The 14354-nt window shown below is 40.9% G+C and overlaps 1 protein-coding gene across 1 annotated transcript in view; it reads right to left on the minus strand.

Moving 5' to 3' along the window:
- Positions 1 to 8714: 8714 nt before the first annotated feature.
- kirrel1b (kirre like nephrin family adhesion molecule 1b) overlaps positions 8715 to 14354 on the minus strand; it is a 76144-nt gene continuing 70504 nt past the window's right edge. The window contains 2 exon segments of the mRNA XM_034152806.1: positions 8715 to 12099; positions 12920 to 12994. Coding sequence (XP_034008697.1) covers positions 11272 to 12099; positions 12920 to 12994 — 903 coding nt within the window. The 3' untranslated portion in view covers positions 8715 to 11271.

The raw sequence follows: 14354 nt of genomic DNA on the forward strand, positions 1-14354 counted from the left end.
GTGTTAAGAACCCAGGCCGATCAGTAACAACTGTCGGCTGATCATTCTTCCTCTGTGTTAATGCTGCTGAAGCCTCTTCTTTCACAAAGGATCATAGATGTGAAGATGCATCTAATGAGGCTTTATCCAACCGGCATGTCTGTGAAGTTTGAGGCGGAGCAGGAGTCCAGCTAAAACACTTGTCCTTCAACACAAGCATGCAGTGTTTCCTTATCTTTGAAAGCACTCCTTTATAAAGCGTCTGTTAAGGAAGAACAGCAGATATAGACACACAGCCAATTGGTACAATGAATGCAAACATTGGGCGTTCTGTTGGAGGACGCCATGCTGGCATTACTACCTGGAGAGAAACCAAGAAAGATTTGTTTTTCAGCTCCTTGGGTTTTGGTGGCTGTGGATAGCGGATTGGGAAAGATTATGTCTAGTTGTATGTCATTAAAATGCAGACGATGCATCAGAGACAAATCTGTCATTGTTTTTTCAACAGATTTGGTTTCTTACTGACAGAAAAGAGATTCATGCTGGGATTCTCAACAAATACATCTCTTCACACTGCAAACATTGTCAAATGTTGCGACACACAAGATAAAATTATATAAAATACACCCTCACATTTTCATGCTGTAACCAGAAGCATGATATAAACTACTTCCAAATGTTTTTTAATATAAAATACAACAGATAACTTATGGTTAAAGAAATAGGATTAGCTGTACACAATTTGAATCAAATAAACACAATTTATACCACATTAAACAGCTGATTTCTTTTGTTGGGTTAGTCTGATAAAGGTTTTAAGAAATATGTAATGTAAATGTTACTTAATGCGAAAATTAAAGCAATGTCAATATATTTACTGTGTCGGTGTTACGGCCTGGCTCATCGGCTGCAACAAAGATGGGAGACCAGACAAGTTAAGTGTAACAAAAGCATATTTATTTACAATGCCACAAAACCAAAGGTCTTCAAAGAAACCTAATAAATGTGGAAGTCAGTTATCAGTAATGATTGCGTGTATGGGTGTGTGAAAATGTGCAGAAACAAAGACGCGGCCGTGTCCAACAGAAGAGTGAGAGGGCAGTATGGGTTGGTGTCGACGGCCCAGGTGTGGCTCATCAGGTTGATCACCTGAAACACAAACAAGAGCCAGCAAGCAGAACACAAAGGCATAGACCCCTAGTGGAGTGAAGGGGGTCGTAACACTCCCCCCCCCCCCCCTTAAAGAAGGGGTTCCCCCTAGGAACACTATCCAAAGTAGTAACCAACACAGAATAATATTTAATATATATAATTATGACATGTAAAATATAATAAAAACATGAGAATACAGTAAAGAAAATGTCATACAAAAAGTCAAAATATAGCAACATAAATATAAATAATAAAAAGCTAATGATAGAAAGTCCTATTTTGGTTCAGTATGACTGCAATCAATAATTGATCCACCAATCCTGTAACAGCCTCCAAGAATCAGTCAGACTCTAATTAGTAATCAAGTCATTTCCAAAGCGTCTGTCTTCTGTCCCTGACCCAACAGACCCTCAGTACAGTGACACCAAGGACGTCTGTTATGACTCACATAATCCTCTGGTTCAGTCATAAATAATTGCCTACATTCAGGGGTTAAATTGGGTTATTTTAAAGTGGGTCGCATTTCAAAGTTAAATGTACCAACTTGGTGTACTTGTACAGGATAGATTGTGTTGTACATGTAAACAGTGTATTCAATAAACAAACACGTGTTCAACATGAATGATCATCAAATATGATTGATTACCCAGCATAAAGAAGACATCTGCACCACATGGTAACAGAGACAGGGTCCATGTTTGAAGAAGGGGGATGTGTGTGTGTTTGTGATAATTTTGACGTATTCTTTATGAGTATTTCGACATACACTAAGACTTTTTTCATTAAATATTCAACAGACTAAACTATGACTTTTCTGTCAGCATATTTCTTATTTTCATGATATTGTTCAACATACTTTACTATGACATTATTCTTAACAATTTGACATACTATACTATGATTTATTTTCATGATATTGTTCAACATACTATACAAAGCGTTTTCAGTATAATATGGTAGGATTTTATTTCCTTTTTTCCTAAAATCTACGACAAACTATATTATGACTTATATCATATTTCGACATACTTTGAAATTACTTTTTTTGAAAATATCATTGATATACTAAACTATGACTTTTTTCATGAAATGTTCAACAGACTGTCATTTATAAATTAACATTTTCGACATGCCATGATGTAACTTTTTCATGGCATTTTCAGAATACTCTATATACTATGACTTATCTACTATTTTCAAATCATATCTTTAAACATACTACACTATGCTTTAATTTCATGATATTTTTGACATACTATAGTTTGGCTTTTTTCATGATAACATCTGCATTGTTGAAGATGTGCGTGACTGATTACCTGACAGTGTTGTTATCCGGCCCAATTAAACCCCTTGTTATATCCTAATGTACTCTTCTCCCTTTCTTTCCATTTAAAGCTCAATACCACACTCCCACCACAAGATGGCGAAAGCATCAAAGGAAAAAAAAAAAACACTTGACAACTTCTCTGCCTCGGAGACACAGAGCCAGTGACATCATCTGCGGAGGGACAGAGGGTGTGCGAAGGACAAATGTCTTGAAATGCATTACATCATTCTCCACTAATATGATAATATATCTCGGGCTCTGAGTGCAGTGCCAAGCATGAGAGGGGCCATAATCCATACAACGACTGCTTCAAATGTGAACAAGGGGATAAAATGGAAGGTGGTGGTGGAAAAGGAGGGGGGGGGTCCTCTGGAGTCGGGAGTGCAGAGCTGAAGGTTATTCCAGACATTATTCCTCAATGAGAGCAGGAGGAGAGAGGAGAGGATCATCAGAATTATGCACTAAGTAAAGACGAGAAATGGCTCTAATGCTTTCTGTCTGTCTTCTGTCCTTGTCTCTCCCTTTTTGTGCCATATCTGGGATTCTTTCTAGCTTTATTCCACCCTCATTGAGAGGTGGACTGAGGAGAGGAATGGTAACAGGAGGAATGAGGTGTTGAAATGAGACAGAAATTGGTAAGGAAATGGTTGCAGAGAGGAGAAATGACAAAGAAAAAGGGTGCATTTGAAAAATATGTACAGTAAGAGGTGAAACTGAGGAAGGAAAGGGTAGAAAATAGCAGGAAATGAGACTAATGGAAAGAAGGAGGACATAATAATGGACAATGAGAGAAAAGTGGGGGATGAGGAGAAGGTTGGGTGAGAATAAGGAGCTACTGCAAATCTGGAAAGAAGACAGAAGGGGGATGACTAAGGAGAAAGGAAGAGAGAGGAAAGAAGGGAAGTGATGTGAAGACTGACAACATGCAGTAATACAAGGAGGATGACTGAGAGGAGGACAAAAGAGGAGAAGACAGAGGTGAGAGGAGAGCTAATGACATGAGGTGAAGAGGAGATCAGAGAAAAGGTCAAATAAGGAGATAAGAGAACATCTAAAGAAAGGAGACGTGGAAAGAAGAGGTGATGGAGAAGGTGAAAGAAAGACCAAGGACATACAGGTGTCACGATCTGTCTGTGTTCCCTCCTACCTGATTTCCTGATTGTGTTCATCTGGTGCCCCTGTGTTTTCTCCTCCCTCCTCACCTGTCTCTTGTTTCTTTGATTAGTCCTGTGTGTATTTAAGTTCTGGTTTTTCTGTCTGTCTTTGTTAGATCCTTGTTTTGCCGTTGACTGTGTTCACTGGGAAGAGCTTTGTATTTTTCTTGTAAAGGTGTTTTTCTGTGAAATCTGCATTTGGGTCCTGCCTGCTTCGCTCAACCTTGACAACAGGAGAGAGACGGACAACTGTTGAGAGGACAAGCGTGAAAAGAAGACAAGAGGCAAAGGCAGAAGGTTTGAGATGTATACGGAGGACTGAGGAAAAGGAAAGGAACTGACAGGAGGACAGAGGTGGGAGAAGGTCATGTACAAAGGAAGGAGAAGATGAAGAGATTGAAGAAGAGAAAAACAGAGGAGATAAGACATGCCAATCTGAGGCAGGGAGAGAGCAGACTGGAGAAGGAATACAACAAGGGAAGACAGGAGACATTGTGAAAGGATAACAGGTGGGAGGTGTAAAGGAAACACAGAGAAGATGATGCATGACTGAAGGAGATAATTGAGAGGAGAGAAGAACAGGGAAAGGAGAGTTGGAGATGAGGAATGACAGAAAGGAAAGGAGTAGAGGAGATGAACTTAGGGGGAAAACGGGGGGAGACATTGCGAACAATTGATGCATAAGAGGAAACGTGAGGTGGAGAAGAAGGAAGGGGGGGAAGGAGATGTGAAGGATAGACTGAGAAGATGATGCACGACTGACGTAAATAAATGAGAGGAGAGAAGAGGAGATGGGATCTTATTGGAGGACTGAGGAGAAGGAGTGAGAAGAGAGGGGAGGACAGACAGGGCAAGGAATGAGAAAAGGCAGAGGAGTGAAACGAGAAGAGAGGAGAGACAGCATGTAAATCAAGAGAGGAAGAAAGGAAAAGGTTAAGGAGACGAGAGGAGGACGGGATGATTTAAGGAGAGAGCAAAGACAAACTGAAGGAGAGCAGAACAAAAGGACGAGGGGAAAGAAAAGATGTTCTGAGGACATAAGGACTATATTTTATGTAGAAAGGAGTGACAAGATGACGCAAGAGACCGAAGTAGAAGTGGAGAAACATCCAACTGTTAAGACATGAGGAAGAAGGGAGGAAGAAGGAGAGGTGACAAGGAGAAGGGCGGAAATTAGATTTAAAGTGGACCTATCATGCTATATTATAATAATATAGTGTAGGACCATACCTATATAAGGCATATTTATACTTTTTTTTTTCAAAATACCAAACAGATCATGCATTTTAGCCATGCCTCATTTTGCTCAATTTGACATTTTTTAGCTCTGTTTTTGCAAGGGCAGATTCTGTGAGAACAGCACCATCTACAGGCCTGACATATGTACTACAGCGTCTCCAGCGCTTTCGAACGGCAATGGCCGTGGCTGTCTCCTCCTGATTGGTGGAGTTGGCCCAATAGCCGTAGCGCCACCGTCCTGACGTCAGGACAGTGTTCAAATCTGGATCAGTTTTTATCAGATCCGTTGCAGCCCCTTTTTTAGAGATTTGGGTATGGAGGAAAATAGAGAGGGTTGTGTTTTCTGACACTTGGTGAGTTCCCTGGAACACCGGGGACACATATTCATGTATAAAAGACGTACAAAAGTGCATTTTGCATGATAGGTCCCCTTTAAATAAGAGGAGAGACTTGGGTAAACACATGCCCTCCTGCCTGAGTGCTATACATAGACACAGTCACCTACTTCCCAGAGACACAACAACAGTGTGGGCTCAGCCATTCACAGTTTGACCTGAATACACAGCAGGATGGATGCGAGGTACGAGCTTCACTCAATGTGCTGAAACATTTGTTAAGCCACTTCCTGGAGCCTCATTCCTAAAAATATATAAAACAAACTCTCTGCAAAGTAGGTTCCAGAATAATAAATCCACGCCTTTTGCTGCTGTTCTTATGAAAAGCCGTGTCGTCTTTTATTTTCTGTAATACTGTGGAAAAATAATTACATACAATTTGAAAAAAGAAACATGAAAATAAAACAACATTTCAGCAATATCTGGTATGTTTTTGTACAGTTTTTTTTTCTCAAATAAAAGGGATAAACGAGTACTCAAACCCAACATGAACATAATACACATGTGAGCAATATATAGGGTTAAAATAAAGAGTTGGAGTATGAATAAATGCTTATAAGAACACCCACACGGTGCCTCTCTCACCCACATGCACACCTCCACTTTAAACATTTTTGAAGTGCAACATGGCGTCCTCCTCACTGTTCTGATGGTCGTCTTCAGAACATCAATTAATCCTGTCCACTGGTGCAGCTGTTTCTCCTTCCTCGTGTCCTAAGGCCACGCAATGTCTCCTTCACTCTGTCCTACCAGCTGGCCTGGTTCCAACTAGGGTTTGACTGATACGGTATGGTTTCCTTTTATATTATATTCAACTCCTTCAAAGTGTATCATTTGGATTTGAAAAGCAACTGAATCTCCTCAACAAGGTGGATATGCCTCTAAAGTGCAATGTGACAATACATTGGAGATACAATTCTGTTAAGTTTTACAGCTCATTAAGGCCATTTGAAGTTATAATCCTTCAGATTTTAGTCCCAATTGATTTGCATTTTGATAAAACAAGTCATGGTGGGTTTAAAACATAATCTGTATACCACTTGAGACAGGTCTACAGCCACACTATGTTTTTACTTAAGGTATCCGTGCACATGAGATCGTTGTAGCACCGTTTCAGAAATAATTGCAGTTAATACTGAAAACTCATGACTGTTCACGTAAACTTGGCAGGCACGAGTTGGTGTAAACATGAAACAGGTCCATGCCGCTCAACGAGGGAATTTAGCAAATACTGTAGCTACATTTTGGCTTGCATTGAGGCAACAGTAGCATTACAATAGGAAGAGCTTCTCTCCATTACAGCTGCTTATAGAAAACAAGGTGAGCAAACCTAATGTGTTACTATGCTGAATTAACTTCTAGTAGTCAAGGCTGATTTGTTTGATTTCTCCCAGAAAAGGGTCACATGCTAAGGTCGTGACCAATCAGGGAAGGACAGGTTGTCACCGTTAAGACACAATCAGGCAGCGAGTGTTTTGTGTCTGTTTCCACATATCAAGACTAATAATAAAATCCCAAACCAAGTTTTAAAACTATAATGAATCAGCACGGATTGAAAAGTTTCAGTTTTTGCTGTTTAATAGCCTTTGAGACTGAATTGGCATTACGTTTCACTTTGTTTTACAGTCTGACATCTTGGTGATATCGGCCAATCTACATTTGGAAGAAAGAGTCATTTTGTTCGACCACCATCGGTTGAAAGAGACATTTTTTGTCCCTCCTATATGTCATCTCAAATTGACACAGAAGATATTGTAGTGGTTGCTCAAATTAATCAAACATTTTCATAAAAAGTCAGGCTATGAGCTGATAATATCTGATATTTACCAAGACCAGTCAGTCAAACCCTAATTTCTACAGACCAGTAGACCTGTCTAATGATATGAATACACACTGGTGTTACAGGCTGCCAACACACACATCAACACACACACATGGTCACAGATGGTGACAGTACATGTGCATTAATGGAGATCCAAACAGCTAGCCCACACACACACACATACACACGCACACACACATACACACACCCATAAGCACACATAAACACAAATGGCTGCTGCATTTGTTTGCCTGCTCAGTTCATTTTCTGCTTTTGGCACTGAATGAAAACTCCACAAGGTAAAAATGAACGCTTGAGTTGTTCTTGGAAAGCGCGGCACAGCACAGCGTGGAAAAGAGACGTTAGCTGTGGCTCTGGCCTGGTTTTTAGCCTGGTTTGGCCTAGTTGACACAGAGTTTTGGCTATTTGTGGCCTGGCTGAGTAGTCTTTTGGCCACACACACATGTACTCTCTTTTTTTTGCTGGGTTGATTAATCAGAACCCACTCTATCTGATGCATACACAGAAAAATACTGCATATCAAACACACTTTTGACAACAGTCCTTTCTTCCACTGGTGAGGCTAGAACACAAATGAATACCAAGAAAATAAGATGATGATTATCATACAAAGAAATAAGGATTATGTCATGAAGCTGTATATTCTCTAACAACTGATTCCCAATGCTCCAACACATATACACTAATGCAAGATACACCTACTCCGTGTGATAATGGCGCCAATACAATTTGGAAGAAAGCTATGAGGGATATGTTTCCTCTGTTGATATGAGTATTTTTTTTATGAAAAGACAACCTTTTAAATTGAAAGCTGTTAGGTGGCTGTTAATGTGACGCAGGGGAGAAAGCAGAGAGTAAAGGGATGAGAGGTACATAAGGAGAAGAGGGGGAAAACATAAAAGAAAAGTGCAGTAATCACTTTCAGATTCCCTCATTTCTTATTTCAACTTTACACCTCTGTTTTGCATTTTTGGCATCTATGGTGTCTTTTCCATATTAATATGCCCACAATGTCAACAGAGTGTACAAACTAAAGAGGGAAGGACTAAGTACCTGGCTGTGGTTTTGTTGTTCTTCGTCCTCCGTGTCAAATGTTCTCATTCTACACAAGGTCATAACGTCATTTCAAGTCAGATGCAAAATACTGCACGGCTACAACTCTGTAAAAATGATTGTAAAGAGGTAATAGTATGCAGTACCAAGGCTGTGATAACCATATAAATTTAAAAGGGTGCTCCATCTGCCATTCTTCTCCTATAACCATACAGCAATGTTTTATATGGTGACCTTGAAGCTACAAGGCTCCATCTGATACTCTAATCAGAAATGGCGTGGCTGCAGTTTCCTTTCTGAAAGTGTTTATTCAAAACAGGGGCAATAAATACAACTTTTACTGCCCCCTAGCAAAGAATTACCATAATATAATGTATCTGTGAAGGGTTGATGGGGTGGCTGATAAGTATAAAGACTCAATGATTACCTCGAGAGATGCAGAGATATTTGACTTCACTTTGCAGCCGCAGGTCTTTTTCAGAGCATCTGCTATCATTTTTTTGCTGCTCACAAACGTATGGAAGAGATAGAAAGAGAAGAGGGTGTTTTCATTGCATACAGCCCTTTTTTTGCTTTGACTTTTCAATAAAGCGTGCCCTTAAGAAAAGGGAGAACATCAAGAAAATGTCGAAGCAGTTCCTGGTGATTGCCAAAACAATGTATAATCTAATGTCCCTTAAAAAAACACAATGAAACCAATAGAACTTTAGAGTTTAGTACAAAGTAAAGTTTGCTGCTGCTGCTGCTGCTGCGTCTAATCAAAACATGATTGTCACCATTACAGGTGAATTTGCGAGATGGTATGATACAAAAAGAAATCCAATTTTACTTACAAATCTCAGTGCGTGTAAACATGAACCAATTTGAAAACCAGTAGGAATTTGATCTTACTTAAGCACATGTTGCTGCTTTAGACACATGTTTTTTAGCTCCGTGTTAACACAGCAAGCAACATTATTGATACGTCGCTGGAAGTCTAATTATTTCCTGTGGGGGGGAACATCAGGAGAAATATCTCAAAAGATGTCATTTAGACATTCAAAGCTCTCTCTAAAGCTGTCAAAAACTGTCTTCTTGTAACCATAGTTGGCATTAAAACTGTTTTTATAATTTATTTCTTATAATAACTAATTGAGATGTCGTTATAAGGCAATATATTTGATTGTTCCATATTCCAGGTACAGTACACACTGGTTTTGTTAGCCTTTTATAAGCTAAATATAGTATTGATTTGGACTTATTTGGCGCTTTAAGTGAGAAAACGTCCAGATTTTTTAAGACCCTACCAGACAAACAGACACGTGTGATCTTCTCTCTTGTTGTAAAATAATTTGTTTCTGGGAGTTCATGGGGCTTGTAGCTGCATCAGTAGAGGTTAGAGGTTAGTAGCATCATTTCAATACGCTGATTATTGTGAGCCTGTTGGGTTAAAGTCCAAACACACGAACCAAAGCTGACACGATATAACAGAAACAATCTCAGACATAAAATACCACCAAATGTTCTTCTGCAGGGACACACCAGTTTACTTTACATATAAATGTACAAAGTACCGTATGAGCTAGATAGAACCCTCTCTACCTTCATTTTGATATGTTAGACTACACTTCACATTTCTTACAGAGTTCGCAGCTCAAAGAGAGCAGCTGCTTTCTTCTCCATCCACCATTTTGAATGTCGTCGACGTTTGAAAAAAGGCAGTCCGGTCAAAAGACTGGAAGTCACAGAAAGAGTTTCACACCAAACAGAGATATCCCCCCAAATAGATTTGATGGATATTTATCATTTTGGATTGAAGCTCTTCAATTTCCTTTCATTTTAGTCTACAAACAACCACTTCAATACCACCGTCCATCACTTTTTAAAGAAACTCAAAACGTTTCCAATAACGATCATGTCGCCACGTACACTTTAAAAAGTGAGTTTCACCCAAAACGCTGAACCTTTGGTCCACAACTCCTTAGAAAAATACTATAAAATGTTTCTGAATGCCTTTTTTCTTCATAGTTTCGGTATAAATATGGGAACAAAATCTATTCTACTGTGCAAGTGAGAGAAACAAATACTTTTTTTTGACACTGGAGGGTAGGGGAGGTATCTTTTTGTACAAATTGCAGAAATTGATTGAATGAAAAAAGCGCTTCCGTCACACCTCGTTTCACAAATACTGTACACAGCAATGACCTCGAGTGAAATGTAAGTACAGAAATGCATCATGATGATTACAAATGACAGACGAGGAGGAGAAATGAGCATATATTGACGCTTGCTACCACTCCTTTCCTTTGCTCGCAGATGTAGAAAACCTCATTGTCCAGACGACTCCTTACAAAAGTAGACACACCTTAAGAGTTTGTGTGTGTTGGCACATAAGCATTGGCACTCTGGTCACTAACTGCACCACTTTAAGAAACTGTGTCCCAGTCAAATCAAGGTAGATCTCGTAGGTAGGCGATGGCCACTGGGCAAGTTTTAGTGAGGAGATCAAAAAGTGCCAAAGATGTTTAAAGTCCAAGCTGCTCCGCTGCTGTATACATCGAAACAAATACGTTTTCAAAGATCTGCGTGTGTGTGTTTTTGCAAAATGCCAGAGTCAGAAAAAGTGTGGACTACAGGACGGTTGGCTGTAGGTCACTGTACTGCATCACATTGTATAGGTTTGTACAAGGAAATAACTTTAAAATGACTCCATTTGCACCTATTTACAGAGATGGGATGTGAGCAAAGTGTGATGCAGGGAGATGATCCAAGAGCAGGACGAGGATTTCAGGATGGAGAACGTTCCTCTGTTCCTCTTTAAGCTCAGCGCACTCTTCTTCAAAGTGCTCTTTTTCTCTTTTCGTCTCTTTTCTCATGATTGTGGCTCTCGCTGTCGCACTGCACGCAACAGCAGGTCTGCGCAAACATGTGAGCATCGCTTTGCATGTGTTGTGTGTATTGCTGCTCAGTGTGTGTTGTTGCGATGCTGCGGTGAGTTATCGTGGGGTTTTATTGGTTACAAAATGAACCAAATTCCATGCATTGGATGCTATGGAAATAGATTTTTTGTTTTTTTTGTTTAAGAATGTTTTTGATGAATGTGTAACACGTACTGCAGCTTCAAAAAGCAGGTCAAGGGGTGTGTGCTTCTCAAACATGAGTCTGCATCCGCTGTATGTGTCTTTGGGAATAGTCAGAAGGCGGAGACGAATACGAGAAGCGAGTGGAGGTTCCATACTGCCCCAGACCCGCCTCAGGACTCTGTTGTCCCGGCCCTGGTCCTGGTCCGGGCCCTGGCCCTTGTCCTGGTCCTGGCCCTTGTCCTGGTCCTGGCCCTGGCCCTTGTCCCATCGCTGGCCCTTGTCCCATCGCTGGCCCTTGTCCCATCGCTGGCCCTTGTCCCATCGCTGGCCCTTGTCCCATCCCTGGCCCTTGTCCCATCCCTGGCCCTTGTCCCATCCCTGGCCCTGGGCTCATCCCTGGCCCCGGTCCCATCACTGGCCCTGGCCCTTGCCCTGTCGGATACATCTCATAGGCTGGCCCTTCCTCTATGGGTGGAGCGAAGCCTATCCGGTAAGTAGGGTACTGGGAGGGGTACCCGTAGTTGTCGTAGGCCAGCTGGGTGTTGTTGTCCATCAGACCGCAGTCTCCGGGGTAATCTCCAGGCGACTGTAGAGTTGGATTGGGAGGTGCTTGCTGGCTCTGAGCCACCCGGGTGAAGGTGTTGAACTGGGCGTAGGTGGGGTGAGAGATCCTGGATGGTGGGCGGGGGTCGTAGCAGCCTGACCTGGATCCTGGGACTCCACTGGGGGCAACAGCTCCACTGGCTCCAGCAGGGGATCCACTGGAGGGGGGGCCGGCCGGTCCGATGTTTGGGTTCGGAGAGCGGAACTCACCCTGGTAGTGGATGGCCCGGGACTGGGGGCGCGCCTCCTCGTGGGTGGTGGCTCGGACGTTGTAGTAGCCATTGGTTGGATCCTGTGGTCAGAATATTTGTTCTATATTATTGTTAAGGAAACAGCAAAATTGGGCAAAAGACATCTAAACATCTGGTCTTTGCTTCCATTAGCTTGGCCTTATATTAAGGACCCCATTAAAGCACTTTTACACATACAATTTCAGCATTTACCCATTCAAACACATTACTTACTAATTATTTATCTAATATATCATATTCCAATTACTTGTATATAGACTCTCCTTGCACTATTTCTATCCTATTTTATTTGTATTTACTTGCACTATTTTAACTATTGTATCTGTGTTATTGTGTTGCACTGTTGGAGGAGCCTGACCTAAGATTTTCATTGATATATCTACACTGTAGCTACTGTATGTACACATGACAATAAAAGCCCTGAATCTTGAATCTTGAATGAATCTACTACAGAGGCAGAAGCTACCATACATGGTGGAAACTAACACACACACACTGTTGGCCATGCTATTCGGAGCAATTTGTAGGGCTGGGGATTAAAACATAAACTTTCTGATTGTTGGCAATCAAAAAAACTCCTGAGCTTCTAATATTATATCGGTAACGTTGCAGGCTGATGTGTTTGGTGACGTTGGGGTAGTTTGTGGCGTGCTGTTGCTCATGCTATGTCCAACAACTTACCGTGGTGTGTAACTGATGCAGTGCACAATATGCGTATGAACAAGAGATGATGATACACCTTAATTTTACCAGGACAAACATTGTATGACATGTTTATACACCATGAAGGATGTAATGTTCAAAATGCTGATGCTACAATATTAATGCTAAAATGTGCCTCTGAGTGAGGGGTGTTCTCACCTTGAGCTCGTACTCCTCCCGGGTGTCGCTCTCGCTCCGGATGTCCTGTTTCAGGTCCATGTCGTCTTTGAACGGCTGAGTGGAGGGAGAGAGGGAAACAGAGGGCAAAAACTAAACCATCAAACAACGAAACACACACACGGAAAGAGGGAGGGTGAAAAAGGAAAGGAGGAGGAAGAGAGGAAAACAGAGTTTCAGGTTTTTCATCCCAAGAGAGTAGAAGACGAGAAACGGTTAGTCGTTGGAAAAAAAAGGTTTTGGATCAAACTTTAAAACCGCTCCAAAGTAGCCTGGACGATTACACTCTCCAAGACTTCCAACATGTTACAGGGGGTGTTGTGCAATTTAAAATGTGTGTATTTGTGTGTATAAACAAAGTAAGTACCGCACTTAATGTCACTCTGTGCATCATTGCACTGTTCTTAACGTTAATGTCTTTATTAATACTAATGCACCAATGTATATATTGTGATAAAACATTGCTTTTACATTACATTTACTTGAGGCATTTATGTTTGCATAACTATTATTTAATTGTTATGTCATTTGATTTGATTTGATTTAAAGTGGACCTATCATGCTATATTTGAATAATATAGTGTAGGACCATACCTATATAAGGCATATTTATACTTTTTTTTTTTCAAAATACCAAACAGATCATGCATTTTAGCCATGCCTCATTTTGCTCAATTTGACATTTTCTAGCTCTGTTTTTGCAAGGGCTGATTCTGTGAGAACAGCACCATCTACAGGCCTGGCATATGTACTACAGCGTCTCCAGGGCTTTCGAACGGCAATGGCCGTGGCTGTCTCCTCCTGATTGGTGGAGTTGGCCCACTAGCCGTAGCGCCACCGTCCTGACGTCAGGACAGTGTTCAAATCTGGATCAGTCTGTATCAGATCCGTTGCAGCCCCTTTTTTAGAGATTTGGGTATGGAGGAAAATAGAGAGGGTTGTGTTTTCTGACACTTGGTGAGTTCCCTGGAACACCGGGGACACATATTCATGTATAAAAGACGTACAAAAGTGCATTTTGCATGATAGGTCCCCTTTAATATTATTTTATTTATATATTCAAAATCAATCAAATACATTTTATTTTATTTTATTTTAAATCTAAAATGAAGCAACTGTCATGAAACCCATTGTCCCCCAGGATAAATAAAGTATTTTGATACTGATTCTTGTCCATTGTTATTTTTCATCTGTCAGTAGGTAGAGCGCTTTTTCCGATTGTGTGCACAATTTTTTATATATTTTTTGTTGTGTGTATTTCAAGGCAAGCCTTGGGCATCTGTTTACTGAGTGGGTGTGTGTGTGTGTGTGTGTGTGTGTGTGTGTGTGTGTGTGTGTGTGTGTGCGTGTGTGCGTGTGTGTGTGTGTGTGTGTGTGTGTGTGTGTGTGTGTGTGTGTGTGTGTGTGTGTCTGTCTC

This window comes from Trematomus bernacchii, unplaced genomic scaffold (genome assembly GCF_902827165.1).
Source record: "Trematomus bernacchii unplaced genomic scaffold, fTreBer1.1, whole genome shotgun sequence".
In the NCBI taxonomy this organism is placed as follows: domain Eukaryota; kingdom Metazoa; phylum Chordata; class Actinopteri; order Perciformes; family Nototheniidae; genus Trematomus; species Trematomus bernacchii.